The sequence below is a fragment of the Anastrepha obliqua genome, chromosome 1 (genome assembly GCF_027943255.1).
Source record: "Anastrepha obliqua isolate idAnaObli1 chromosome 1, idAnaObli1_1.0, whole genome shotgun sequence".
NCBI lineage: Eukaryota > Metazoa > Arthropoda > Insecta > Diptera > Tephritidae > Anastrepha > Anastrepha obliqua.
Window position 1 is genome coordinate 174,495,907 of NC_072892.1, and position 14,295 is coordinate 174,510,201.

A 14,295-nucleotide genomic window follows, 5' to 3' on the forward strand; every position below is an offset into this window, starting at 1 on the left:
GAAAATATGTCTCGCCCTTTGAGGTGATACAGGAATTGACTGCTATTTTGGAGCCTTCATAAAAATTGAAGTGCTTGAGCTGTCGGGCGAAGCAAGTGGTGATTAGAAGTAGCAATGTCTGATATTTATTCAAACATTTTTCTAGAAATTCTCATTAAAAACCATGGAATATTGATCAGGAATTTGAGCAGCTTTATTTATTTTTGTATAAAGAAGAATGAATTTATGTGTTTTTGTTAGACAAGAGCATTAAAGGGTTCTTACTTTTACCAGAAAAATCAATCCAAAATAGTCAAAACTAGCAAAAATTCGGATGTGCTATCGTTTACCTTGGGCTGTATACATAAATGGGAAATACATAGTTGTAGACAAACTAATGATTTCCTCATAAAATGTGGAGTATAATTTTTGTAATCTACTGAATGTCAAAGTATTAAACTATAAACATTTCAGCGTACACATCACATTCGCAAAAATCACACACATTGACGTTGAGCAAAGCTAACTTAGATTTTATTAATTTAGTTTTCTTTTTTTGTTTTTGTTTTTACTACACTATCACTGTTGTTGCTATGTGCTGACAATAACAGGCATCATTCCAATTGACTTGCTCATTTTGTTCTCTTCGCTCAGATTTTTTTCCCCACAAAAAATTTCTCCCAACCGCATGACCAGTTCACCACCATTCATTTTATTCACCCTGCTATACTTAACTCAACACCATTAACTTACCGCCGTTTCCAACTCTTTCGCCGACGCATTGATGCGTATGTCCCGGTGTGAGTCTTGGCCCACCACGCGTGTTTTAATTATATAAAAATCGATGGTGTTATAAAATTCGTGCGGTCTCCGCCAGCGTATGGCTATGGCGTCCTGCGAGTGACACGTCAGGTTAACCACATACGGTGCGCTCGGACCGGCGACATCGGTGCGCTGCACAATCTGATCGGAGGGGTTGCCTTCGTTTTTCATGGTGAACGCCTGAACAATGACACGGTAATCGGTGAAAGGCTCTGCAAAGAAGTGAAGAGAAGAGAAGCGAAGAAAAATTATAATTTAAATAGCTACGAGTACAAGCGAAGTATGAAAATAGGGAAAACCCATTATTAAATTGATATTAAAATATTTCCATTTTCATGTTTTCAATGAGGTTCGTAGAATATATAAAATATGATAAATCACTAATGTGCATACGAGTAGGGGTTTGTGTATTGAAAAAATATTCGCTTAAAATGTTTAAAACTTTTTAAATTCCAGGTAAGATATATGCAATAAATTTTATGTAAAAGAGGAGTTTTGGCAGTAAAGTAAAATTTTTTATTCAAATTGTTGTAGCTTGTTGAAGCTTACGCATATATTTTTGTATATAAATTGTTTTTGTTTTGAAGCTCGCGTTGCAAAACGTGTTTAACTTCCGTTTATTTAAGGGTGTAACCCACTAACTCGGAGGATGGTTCCATGTGTAGAAGTCCACGCAAGTGGGGAAAGTTACTGATCGCCATTCACTTGGGAATGGCCAGGACGATTCTTCTGCATATGGTTCAAGCAGCTCACAACGGCCGGGATTAGCCCACGTATCCTCTGGGTAGCTTCCGAACACCCGTTCGGGAGTGAGCTAAAGTGAGAAGGCGAAACATTCCAGGATAGCTGGTTGTGCGTTGGGTTTGGGACCCGCCACTTAAAAATCCCCCCCAATGAAAACCTTAAAAAAGCCTCGGATGAGACCTCCCTATACTGATGACGACCCCTGCAAACGAACTAAGGACTATGATTTGAGGGCATGCACCTGGAATGTCCGGTCCCTTAATGGGGAAGGTGCCTCTGCCCGGCTGGTTGATGTCCTCGTGAGAGTAAAGGCTGACATCACTGCCATCCAAGAGATGCGATGGACGGGGCAAGGAAAGAAAACCATAGGACCTTGCGACGTCTACTACAGCTGCCATGTAAAGGAGCGCAAATTCGGTGTCGGATTTGTTGTGGGAGAGAGACTTCGTCGCCAAGTACTGTCGTTCACTCCGGTGGACGAGCGTCTCGCAACAATCCGCATCAAAGCACGTTTTTTTAACATCTCGCTTATTTGCGCCCACGCCCCGACGGAAGAGAAGGACGATGCGACCAAAGATTCTTTCTATGAGCGCCTGGAACGTTCCTATGAGCGCTGCCCCCGTCACGACATAAAAATCGTGCTTGGCGACTTCAACGCCAGGGTGGGCAAGGAGGGAATTTTTGGTCCCACAGTCGGGAAATTCAGCCTGCACAACGAAACATCCGGTAACGGACAGAGGCTGATCGACTTCGCCGGGGCCCGAAACATGGTAGTCTGTAGCACCAGATTCCAGCATAAGAAGATTCACCAAGCCACCTGGCTGTCTCCTGATCGAAAAACACGAAACCAGATCGATCATGTTGTGATAGATGGAAGACACGCTTCTAGTGTATTAGATGTACGTACGATCCGAGGACCCAACATTGACTCGGATCACTACCTTGTTGCAGCCAAACTGCGCACCCGCCTCTGTGCAGCAAAAAACGTGCATCTACCTACGCAAAGAATGTTCGACATCGAAAAGCTGCAATCACAACAGACAGCCAGAAGATTCGCCACTCGACTCTCACTCCTGCTCTCGGAGAGCACTGCCCAACAAACCGGCATCCACGAACAATGGAGCAACATTTCTCGTTCTCTACGTACCGCCGCCGAAGAAGAAATCGGATTCCGGCGAGCCCGAAAAAACAATTGGTACGACGAGGAATGTCATGCTGCCGCAGAAAGAAAGGATGCCGCCTATAGAGCCACGCTGCGATCGGGCGTAACGCGAGCCATGTGGGATCGCTACAGAGAGCTGAGAAAGGAAGAGAGACGTATTATCCGAAAGAAGAAACGAGAGGCCGAAATACGTGAGTGCGAAGAGCTTGAGATGCTGGCCAACAGGAACAACGCCCGAAAATTCTACCAGAAAGTTCGGCGGCTTACAGAAGGTTTCAAGACCGGGGCGTTTTCCTGTAAGAACAAAGACGGCGAACTGGTGACTGACGTACAGAGCAATCTTAAATTATGGAGGGAACACTCCTCGAACCTGTTAAACGGTGACAGCTGCGCATGTCATAGAGAATGTGAAGATCCCGATACCCCAATCGTTGACGACGGAATTGTCGTTCCGTTACCCGACCATGACGAGGTGAGAATAGCAATATCACGGCTAAAGAACAACAAAGCCGCGGGCGCCGACGGACTGCCGGCTGAGCTATTCAAACATGGCGGCGAGGAGCTGGTAAGGTGCATGCATCAGCTCCTATGCAGAATATGGTCGGATGAAAGCATGCCTGCCGATTGGAATTTAAGTGTGCTCTGCCCAATCCATAAGAAGGGCGATCCTGCAATTTGTGCCAATTACCGCGGGATTAGTCTTCTAAATATCGCCTATAAGGTTCTAGCGAGCGTATTGTGTGAAAGGCTGAAGCCCACCGTCAACCAACTGATTGGACCTTATCAGTGTGGCTTCAGACCTGGAAAGTCTACCATCGACCAAATATTCTCAATACGCCAAATCTTGGAAAAGACCCATGAAAGGAGAATCGACACACACCACCTTTTCGTCGACTTCAAAGCTGCATTCGACAGTACGGAAAGGAGTTACCTGTATGCCGCGATGTCTGAATTTGGTATCCCCGCAAAACTAATACGGCTATGTAAGATGACGTTGCTCAACACCAGTAGCGCCGTCAGAATTGGGAAGGACCTCTCCGAGCCGTTTGATACCAAACGAGGTTTCAGACAGGGTGACTCGCTGTCGTGTGACTTCTTTAACCTGATGTTGGAGAGCATCGTACGAGCCGCAGAACTTAATCGCTCAGGCACAATTTTTTATAAGAGCGTACAATTGTTGGCGTATGCCGATGATATTGACATCATCGGCCTTAACAACCGCGCTGTTAGTTCTGCCTTCTCCAAACTGGATAAAGAGGCAAAGCGAATGGGTTTGGTGGTGAACGAGGACAAAACGAAGTACCTCCTGTCTTCAAACAAACAGTCGACGCACTCGCGTATCGGCACCCACGTCACTGTAGACAGTTATAATTTCGAGGTTGTAAAAGATTTCGTTTATTTAGGAACCAGCATTAACACCGATAACAATGTCAGCCTTGAAATCCAACGTAGAATCTCTCTTGCCAACAAGTGCTACTTTGGACTAAGTAGGCAATTAAGTAGTAAAGTCCTCTCTCGACGAACAAAACTAACGCTCTACAAGACTCTCATCATGCCCGTCCTAACGTATGGCGCAGAAGCTTGGACGATGACAACATCCGATGAAGCGACGCTTGGAGTGTTCGAGAGAAAGATTCTGCGTAAGATTTTTGGACCTTTGCACGTTGGCAACGGCGAATATCGCAGACGATGGAACGATGAGCTGTATGAGCTTTACGACGACATAGACATAGCGCAGCGAATAAAGATCCAGCGGCTACGTTGGTTGGGTCATGTCGTCCGAATGGATACAAACGCTCCGGCTTTGAAAGTATTCGATGCGGTACCAGCTGGTGGTAGCAGAGGAAGAGGGCGGCCTCCACTGCGTTGGAAAGATCAGGTGGAGAAGGACTTGGCTTCACTTGGTGTGTCCAACTGGCGCCGGTTAGCACGAGAAAGAAACGACTGGCGCGCTTTGTTAAACTCGGCCAAAATCGCGTAAGCGGTTATAGCGCCAATTAAGAAGAAGAACCCACTAACTCACTTTTGAAAAATCGATTATTTTTTTTTTGCATTTTTCGAAAGTATATATATCCAGAAACATCATGTTAAAATCGCAGATTGAACTTAGGTAAGTTTTTTTCATGATTTTTCATAAAAAAAAACTTTAATTGCATTTTTCTCGAATTAACATTTTTTCGGTTGGTCCACAAGATTTCTCGGGAACCAGTGGAACGATTCTCATGAAATTTTAACCACATATTCTACACATAAATAGCTATAAAATAAACAACTTTCGTAATAAAATTTTGATTTTTACTAATTTTTTTTCACAAAAAACAGTGTAAAAAATCATGTTTTTTAAAATTTTTTTGTTTTTTGGCCGCCATTTTGTTATTTATTAATAAAAATTAATAATTTTACTTTATTTTATAGCTACTGTTATAACAAATCTAAAACTTTTTGATTTTTCTGTTTCAGATAAGCCGTTCTCGAGATATCGTGTGGACCAGCGACCTATCTCTAAATCATGGTGTTATGTTTAGCTATAGTTTTTGTATAAAAAAATTGCAAAAAATGAATAAAAAAAAATTTTTTCTTGTATTTTAAGACTTTATTTATCAAGCCTAACAACTTTTATATCAATATCATTCATAGCCTGCTTGAAAAAAATTTCCGAAAATAGCCTTTTTTTCGAGCGTAGTTAGTGGGTTACACCCTTAAATAATTTTTGCTTGGTGCTATTCAACTTTTTAGCTGTTTGCTGGTATACTACTGAAAAAATAAATAAAAAAGTTCCGTCCTAGTCTACAGATATTCTTTGATTTCGAAAGCTATTAGCGGTTAGGTTCGCTTACATTTGTATCTGCTCTCGATTTAGTCTATCATTTCAACTTTATTGATTTTGTCGCTTCTTCTTGTTTCTATCGACTAGCTGCTCTGGTTTCTTTTTCGAAACCGTTTAAGGCAAGGACTGTGAAGCATACAGATGCATCAAATAGGATGAAGTGGAGGAGATAAATATATATATAAGCCTAGGTGTGTATATACAAAATTTGATGTTGCAGAACCAAGGAATCGTGGGACCGATTCAAACGAAAACACAATGAACGAAGTGAATAAGGCGGGTGGACCAAATTAGCGGCGGAAAAAATAAGCATATTTCGATAACTAAAATTAAAAAACAGAGATCCGTTGATATAGAACAAAGTAAGAAAGAATATTATTGCATAAATTAAAAAAATCAACTTAGAAAAAATTAAACAAAAAATTTTTGCAGAAATTAAAAAAAAAAATATGTCAATGTGGAAAAAATAAAAAAATTGTTATATTTAGATTACAAAACAAAAACAATTACGTCAATGTAAAAAGAAGGAAAGGAAAAATTCTTGAATGAATTAAAAAAAATTGCATAAAAAAATAAATAATAAAAGAACCCTTTCATAAATAAAAACTAAGATAAATTTTTAAAGGAAGAGAAAATTAAAAAAAATCCTCAAAAATTAAAAAAAAAAACAATACGTCAACGTAAAAAATGAAAAAAATTTTCTCCGAGAAATTAAAAACAGAACAAAAAATGTGTCAATGTGGAGAAAATTCTAAATAAAAATCATATATAATTAAAAAAAATTACGTCGGTTTCAGGGTTGCGTAAATTAAAAAAAAATTTCCCAATGTAGAAATAATTACAAAAAACTTTTTCATAAGTAAAAAAAAAATGTGTAAATGTAGAGACAATTAAAACAAATTCTTGCATAAATCAAAACAAAAAAAGAAAGAAAACAAAACGTCGACGTAAAAAACTAAAAAAAAAAATTTCTGCGAGAAATTAAAAGCAACCAAAAAAAAAATTGTCAGTGTGGAAAAAATTATAAAAAGAATCTTATGTAATTAAAAAAATAAAATTACGTAAGTGTCAAAAATAAAAATTCTTGCATCTATTCAAAACAAACCAAAAATATGCCAAAACGAAAAAATTTACGAAATTTCCTAGCATAAAATACAGAAATAAGCAAAAAGAAGAAATAAGAAAGAAATAAAAAAAATGTCAATGAAGAAAAAAAAATTGCATAAATCTAAAAATCAAACAAGACTTTGTCAATAAAAAAAAATTTTCAAATATTCTTGCATAAATAAAAAAAAATATGCCTATGTAGAAAAAACGAATAAAAAACTTCATCATAAATTAAAAAAAAATAATAAACGAAATTATAAAATAAATAAATTAAAAAAACAAACTGATAAATTAAATTCAGTTTTCGAAGTCGAATAAAAAACACGATGTGTGATACTCAACGTTTGATACATTTGTAGGGTTGACATTCAAAGTATCATATTTCAACACAAACAAAAAGAAATCATTAAAAAAATGAACAAAAATTCTTGCATAAAAGAAAAAAAATGCCAGTATAAAAAAAGTGAAAACAACTTATTGTACAAATTAAAAAAAATTGTTTTTAAAATATGTCAATGCAGAAAAAATGAAATAAAATCTTCCAAAAATTAATCAAAAAATATGCCATGTAGAAAAAATAAAAATCCTTGTAAAAATTAAAAAAACAAAATCAAGACAAAAATTTTTGCATAAATTCAAAAAAATGTACTAATGTGGTAGAAATCACCAAAAAAATTCTAGCAAATTAAAAAAAAAAAAACTAGAAAAAAGTGCTTATAGAAGAAAAATAATAATTCTGACGTGAATTAAAAAACAAAAATATGCTAATACAGAAAAATTCTTGCAGAAATTAAAAAAAATATACCAAGTAAAAATATATACAAATTAAAAATAATATTGTGTAAATGAAAAAAATATAATTACTTAAGTAAAAAAGATTAAAACAAAATTCTTCCATAAATTATAAAAAATATGCCTCAATTTAAAAAAAAAATGTTTGGAAAATTTAAAAACACACGCCAATGCAGAAAAAGTTAAAAAAAGTGCCAATTTAGAAAAAAGTAAAAAAAATATGTATAAAAAAGTATGTCAATGCAGAAAAAATAAAAAAATACAAAATTCTGGCATAAATAAAAAAAAAAAAAAATTAGCCAATGTAGAAAAAACTATCTAAAAATTATAGCATAAATTAAAAAATTAAATTAAAAAATAAACGAAAATATTTCAATTAAAAAATACAAAATACAAATTTTACAAATTAAAAAAAATTGTATAAATTAAAATTAAAAAAGATACTCCAATACGCAATAATTAAAAAAAATGCCTGCATAAAGAAAAAACTCTGCTATTGTAAAAAAACTTAAAAAAAAAAATTGTAGAAAATTATTTTTCGCATAGCAGTTTAGTTAATTTAACCATAGCCTAGAAGAGAAAAAAAAAGACATTGAAAAAGACATTCACGCATTTTTGCAGAAGTTGTTAACGTTCGAATTAACGAGTTTTTCGAAAACTTTAACTTCAATGATTGAAAAAAAATACTCGTACATATCTTTTAATAGTCCAAAAAACAATTTCCACAATATTTGACCACGTCGATCTGTCTAATTTCAAATGGATTGCCCGATCAATGATCAATGGATATCATTCACTATTTTTCAAAGTGATATACAAGGTGAAGTCCAAAATAAGCAAGACTGAGTTAAAGTAGAAACGACAGGAGTTAGACAATTATTGCCATTAACTTTTTGCATCAATTCAAATGTTTCGGTAAACATATTACCGATTTTAAAACCAAATTTGATATTAACTCTTCATTCGAAACTCATTTTTGTACCGATGACACAAACATACTGACACTTTAGACGCAATAACTTCGCTTCCACCGAACCGAATGTCACCAAGCTTTCACTGGAAGTCAGCTAGGGATGTAACTTCCAACGCACTAACTCTCTTTTTGAACGGCAATCGGACAAACTGCATTTGTGAACTTACAGTGAACAAAAAAGAAAAAAAGGTTTAAAATTAGCGACTATTGCAAGAGCTTCCCCAAAAAAAAAAAAATGTCGTCCGAAAATTGTTAATAAAAAAGTATATTACTCGGAAAACAAGAATCCATGCAAAGTATAATTGTGAGTTTACAATCAACATTTGAAATCTACTGGTCAAAATTTATTTGTTGGAATTATGAGTCCATCCCACTTCAAAAATGTGGTTTCGAGAAAAACAAGCTTAAAGTTTTCAGTAGTATAAACATCAGACAGTGAGGAGTTGCACCAAAATTCAAAGTAAAAGTATTTAGACATTTCTCCCACTTTTAGCTGCGTACTGAGTAATTTTTAAGGTGTCGTTATATTTCTTGCCAATTGCCTAATTCTTCAACCCCTTGCGATCGGCAAATTTTTCTAGCTGATACTGCAGCTAGTCGGAGCAAATTTAGCTTTTCGGAGTTATTTCTCCCTTAGTGATTTTCAGAATTCATTGAAACTGATTTAATTTTAATTAATCAATTAATTAATTAATTTTAAAATAACGGGTGCGGCACGCAGCTTTCTACTGATTCCGGAAATCTTTCCTTTCCTCATAATCACATCTTTCCGGCATCACAGACTGGTGGATCCCGACTTTTACAACGACTGGCGATGGCCCCACTGTGGGCTGCTAATGATTAATGTTCTTTCTACTGAAGAAATAACCGAATAGCTTCGCTTATTCGAAGCTTTCTACTGTTGCCCATATAAATAACCAAAAAATCGCCTTTTTACCTTTTTTAAAAGTGATAACCAAAAAACAGCCGTTTAGACCTTTTATTAAGGGCAGCCCAGCAGTAGTTCTTTACTTCTGTTAGGTGTTTGTCCGAGCTTCTCCTATTTACGGCGTGCGTCTTGATCTTGTTCCACAAATGGAGCGATCTACAGTTGTAAGCCGACTCGGAACGGCAGCTATTTTTGTAAGGAGCTTTTTCATGGCAGAAATACACTCGGAGAATTGCCAATGCCTGCCGAGGGGCGACCGTTATTAGAAAAAATTTTTTATTCATTTTGGTGTTTCATGCACGGAAATTTGAATTGATTCGGCCATGACCTACAATTTAATAAAAAATAATGGAAATTAAAAAAAAAAATAGCAAAATAGTTGAATCAGGTTAAAATGTTCATTGGTCATCCTTTGTTGCGGGCTTTATATGAGAATGTGATTTAATTTCGCAGCTGAGTGCAGTAAGCGTTGAGTGCATTAAATTATTAAACAGCAATAATTTCAGACAATGTCGCACTTTGGGCTAACTGTCAGCTTGTGACTTGTATGCTTAATCATGTAGACTTGGTCGCTTTTACTTTTGTTGTTGTCTGTAGTTTTCTCCTTTTTTAATTGAATGAAAAATTAAATAATACAACAGTTGATGTGGTTTGTTGGTCGACAGATACTACGCACGAGCTGCAAACCATTTCGCCACACTGCCGTTTTCTCTATCACACTTCACACGAACAACAACAATTACATAGAGTCTACGTAGTATACAGGAAAATGTCAACGATAATAACCAGTTGCAATTAATTTAATGTTGAAAAATGTCACTCGCTTAATAGGTGTTTATGTTAAGTAGCCACACATATGAAATGCTGGGTCAACGGATGTCGCGCAAGTGAGCAGAGAGAGAGAGAGAGAGAGAGAGAGAGAAGGTAGGCAGCCTGACAGGCAAATTGAACTACATGAGCGCTTTTGCCTACAACAGTGGCGCTGTGTGTCATGGCGTATGAGCAATTTTTTAATCATTTATATTGCAGATTTCCAGTTGCTGAGCGTACGAGTGTCCATAGTTGTTTGAAAGCGCGCAAATGTGGCAGGGCTTGTTGTGTTAAAGCATGTTGCAGTACATTTATTGCTCAATAATGTGCCGCCAACCGACAGCCAATGCGGGCTGACAGCTTTTTAATGAATGGAAAATGGCAGCCAAATTCAAGTGCGAAGTGCGAAAGGTGGCAAGTTGGATGTAGCATAATTTATATTTAACAAACAGTGCATGCATACACACGCACGCATGCAAGGATGTTGGATGTTGCATGCGCACATATCAATACTGTGCTGTCCTGTTAATTATGGCAGTACAGGCGCAGTTGTCAGTGGCGCGCAGATAACTCAACTCAGGCAAAGTTTGCAATGCAATAAAATTAAAAAAAAAAACCATGTATGTTTGTGTGTATAAGCGAAACATGTTATTGCACAATTTGAGAACTAACCAATGTCTGCAAGTTAATGTAATTAAAAAATATGCGTTTGGTTTGTCACCTACAAAAAATGGTGGGGGAGGTGCGCGTGAAGTTACAAGGCGCAACCGAATGTTTGCTTGCAAAAAAAAAAACAAAAAACAAAAAGGGTGCATATTCGCACACGCACACTCATACATACTCGTCCATATACAGGCAAGCATTACTCAGCGCAATTCGAGTTGATATGAAAGAATTTTAATTTTAAAAAGGTAACATAAAATAATTAAAAATCTGTGTGGAATGCGCAAACGAGCGCTATGCACGAAAGATAGTTTCAATTTCAATTAAAATTATGTATATTCGCATATTTGCATGCGCGCGCGTGTGTGAGTCAGTGCATAGCGTAATTAATTTTGACAGCGCTGAAAAGCAGGCAGCGCTTGGAATAACTAAAAAAAAAAAACAAAAAAAAGGCGCGCGCACACACACGCACATTTTTATTAAATTTATAAACAGTAAAATTATAAAATTGCATTGCAACGCATTGAGTGTTGTTGCATGCGTTTGTTTGCGCGTTGAGTTGCGCGATATGCATAATGTGTGTGTGTGTGTTGCACAAGTATGCGCTGTCTTGATGACTGTAAAAGCATGCCGTTAGTAATTAATTAAACAAAATGCGCCCGCGTCAGCGTTTGGCTGCCATGCTGGTGCCAATATGCACGCACACTCACACACACACACTCCCACTATATCACAACTGTAAAAAAACAACTATATAAACAGCTTCCTTTTCACAATGCTTGCACATCACCACCTTCACAGCGCTCCTCTCCTGCTTACCTAACCCCCCACTGCCAGCCTTTTGTTTTCTTTTTGAACTTTACTGCATCTTTGCTTTGTCGCAAATTACGTTAGCATTTCTTTTTTCATATACTCATATGCCCGGTTCTTCTTCACTTCTTGAAAATTGCATATTTTTCGGCAGCAAGTCGGTTTATTGTACACGCACACACACACACGCGCACACGCCTTGCTGCCTCCTCACAAACTCACTGGCTCGCTCACACAGTCATTCACTCATTCACTCACTCGCTCACACAGTCGTTCACATAGTCACTCACTCACTTATTCACTCCCTCACTCCCTCCATCCTTCACTCCCACCCTCCTTCACTACCTCCCTCCTTCACTCCCTCCCTCCTTCCCTCCCTCCCTCCCTCACTCACCGAGGAACAATGCATACAAAGTGACTTTTCTTCAAAAGCGTTTTGTCCTTGTTTTGCGCTCTTTTTTTGATCTTTTTTGCGTCTTCTGACGAGGCAAATTAATTACCAGCAGTGCTTGTAAGAGCATCAAGCGGAGAGAGAGTGATAGACGTACTCGTACATATTGTAATATGTCCCTACATCACTTATGCAAATATGTTTTGACAAGCAGCCAAGTGTGTGTGCCTGTGTGAGTGTGTGCTATGTAAGTTTGTATGCAAATTTGTCAGTCGCAAATTAATTTTATTTTTCTTTCACTTCGAAATAAATTAAAAGACTAACGGCTGACGTTGAAGGGCGCCATCTTGCTGCTGGTGCACTATGCAAATACTCGCCTGTCGGCGCTCGAGTTGTAGGAGACTTGACATTGGCTGGTGCATTGGTGGCGTGCATTGCAATAAAGAGGCTTTTTGTTAGTAAAGAGTGAAAAGTAAGTTTTGTCAAATAAATGTATTAAATAAATTGCTGAGTTACATTAAAATTGCTGGCAGCTCTAAATGATATAAGCACCGTCTTCAAGGTCAGCCTTATAAGGGTTCCGGACCTAGGGAGATTGAAGGGAATTGCAAGGCAGATGAGCTACCAGAAAGGGTTTAATCTTTCATTGATTGAAAACGGAGAAAATATTGGAGTTTCTATGGCAACTTGTATATTCAGAATAAAAAATTACATTTTCCGGAGGCCAAAAAAAAAGAGCCCATGCAGAGAAGCAAATGTGTTACAACCAGGCTAATTTGGCCGCAAATAGATAAGAAAAGCTCAAAAGAATTGCTGAACCTTTCAAGAGAGAACATCTCGAAGGTCGTGTTTTGAGTCTGCGGTCATTGGCTGTTAGGTAGGCACTCTTCTAGGCTAGCGGTATTTTCGCATGAATACTGCAGAAGTTGTAGAGCCGAGAGAGAGAGAAAGAAAGAAGCATTAGAACACTTCCTCTGTGATTGCCCAGCTTTAGCTAGGAGTAGAGCAAAGGTGCTCAGAAAAAACATTTTGACTCTCTAACGGAACTGTCCGGTGTTGGGATAAAACCCATTCTAAGCTTCATAAGAGAGTCAAAATGGTTCCATGAAAAATAAACCGTAAGGTTCTCGTGTTACACAGTTGCCCGAAATTTTATAAATTTTTTCAGCGACCGTTGAATTTTCCCACGTAAATCGAAACAAAAGACCCGAACTTTTATTTTTTGTAGTAAGAAGGCAGAATAACACTAAGTCAGCCTGTTTTTTCCAAAGAAAACTCCATATGCTCTATTTTTTCGGTAATATTTTTTGAGCCACTCAAGTTAGCAAAATATTGTTTGCTTCCAATTTCTAAAAAAACATATATTTTGCAATAATAAAAATAACAACAAAATTGTAGCACAAAAAATATCTTAGATCTATACAAAATTTCCTTTCTTCCATTCTGGCTGCATAAACTTTTTGGAAATTATTTTTGGCGAAAAAAAATTGTAAGATTTTATATTGACACTTGTAAACTTTTGTAAAAAAGTTATACAAAAAAAAAAATTGGGTGATTAATTTTGCGCCATTCTGTATATTTTTCATATAGCATTAATACCATTAATTTTGCGCCACCCTATATATTTTTCATATAGCATTAATACCATTAATTTTGCGCCACCCTGTATATTTTTCATATAGCATTAATGTCATTAATTTTGCGCCACCCTGTATATTTTTTATATAGCATTAATGACATTAGTTTTGCGCCACCCTGTATATTTTGCATATAGCATTAATACCATTAATTTTGCGCCACCTTGTATATTTTTCATATAGCATTAAGCAATTTTTCGCCTAATTTTTATATTAAAAACTTGCGTTAATCAATTCTTGCATACCTGCATTTCAACATTTTTTTTGTACTTACAAATAAAGGGACCAGTGACCCGAGATAACAAAGATTTTATTACGTAAGAAAAGTTGAACTCGTAAGTAACCAAAATAGCCTTAATAAACAAATATATTAATTCCACAAATTACTTAACCTTCACTTCACCTAACTGCTTTCTTCCACCTTTAAACTTTTCGCAGCAGGAAAGTAATAAAGTTCAACCCAAATTCAATTAGGCGTAAGAGCTAAACCGGTTTATTGGGTCTCTTCGTAGCCGAACTGATAATCACATCAACGCCATTAAAATGCCAACAAAATAAAATAAGAAATAAGAATTAAGAAAAAGCCCAAAATAAACCATGCATTGCATTTCCCCAACAATAATTGCTCAACTTGTTTCATTAACTGTGCA

The 14,295-nt window shown here is 36.8% G+C and overlaps 1 protein-coding gene across 4 annotated transcripts in view; it reads right to left on the reverse strand.

Annotated features, from left to right (window-relative positions):
• Positions 1-14,295, reverse strand: part of LOC129241503 (tyrosine-protein phosphatase 99A) — a 181,119-nt gene that overhangs the window by 92,714 nt on the left and 74,110 nt on the right. For all 4 annotated transcript variants that reach the window (XM_054877895.1, XM_054877886.1, XM_054877877.1 and 1 more), the window contains exon 3: positions 733-1,013. In XM_054877895.1, the coding sequence (XP_054733870.1) occupies positions 733-1,013 (281 nt within the window). The remainder of the gene's footprint in view (positions 1-732; positions 1,014-14,295) is intronic.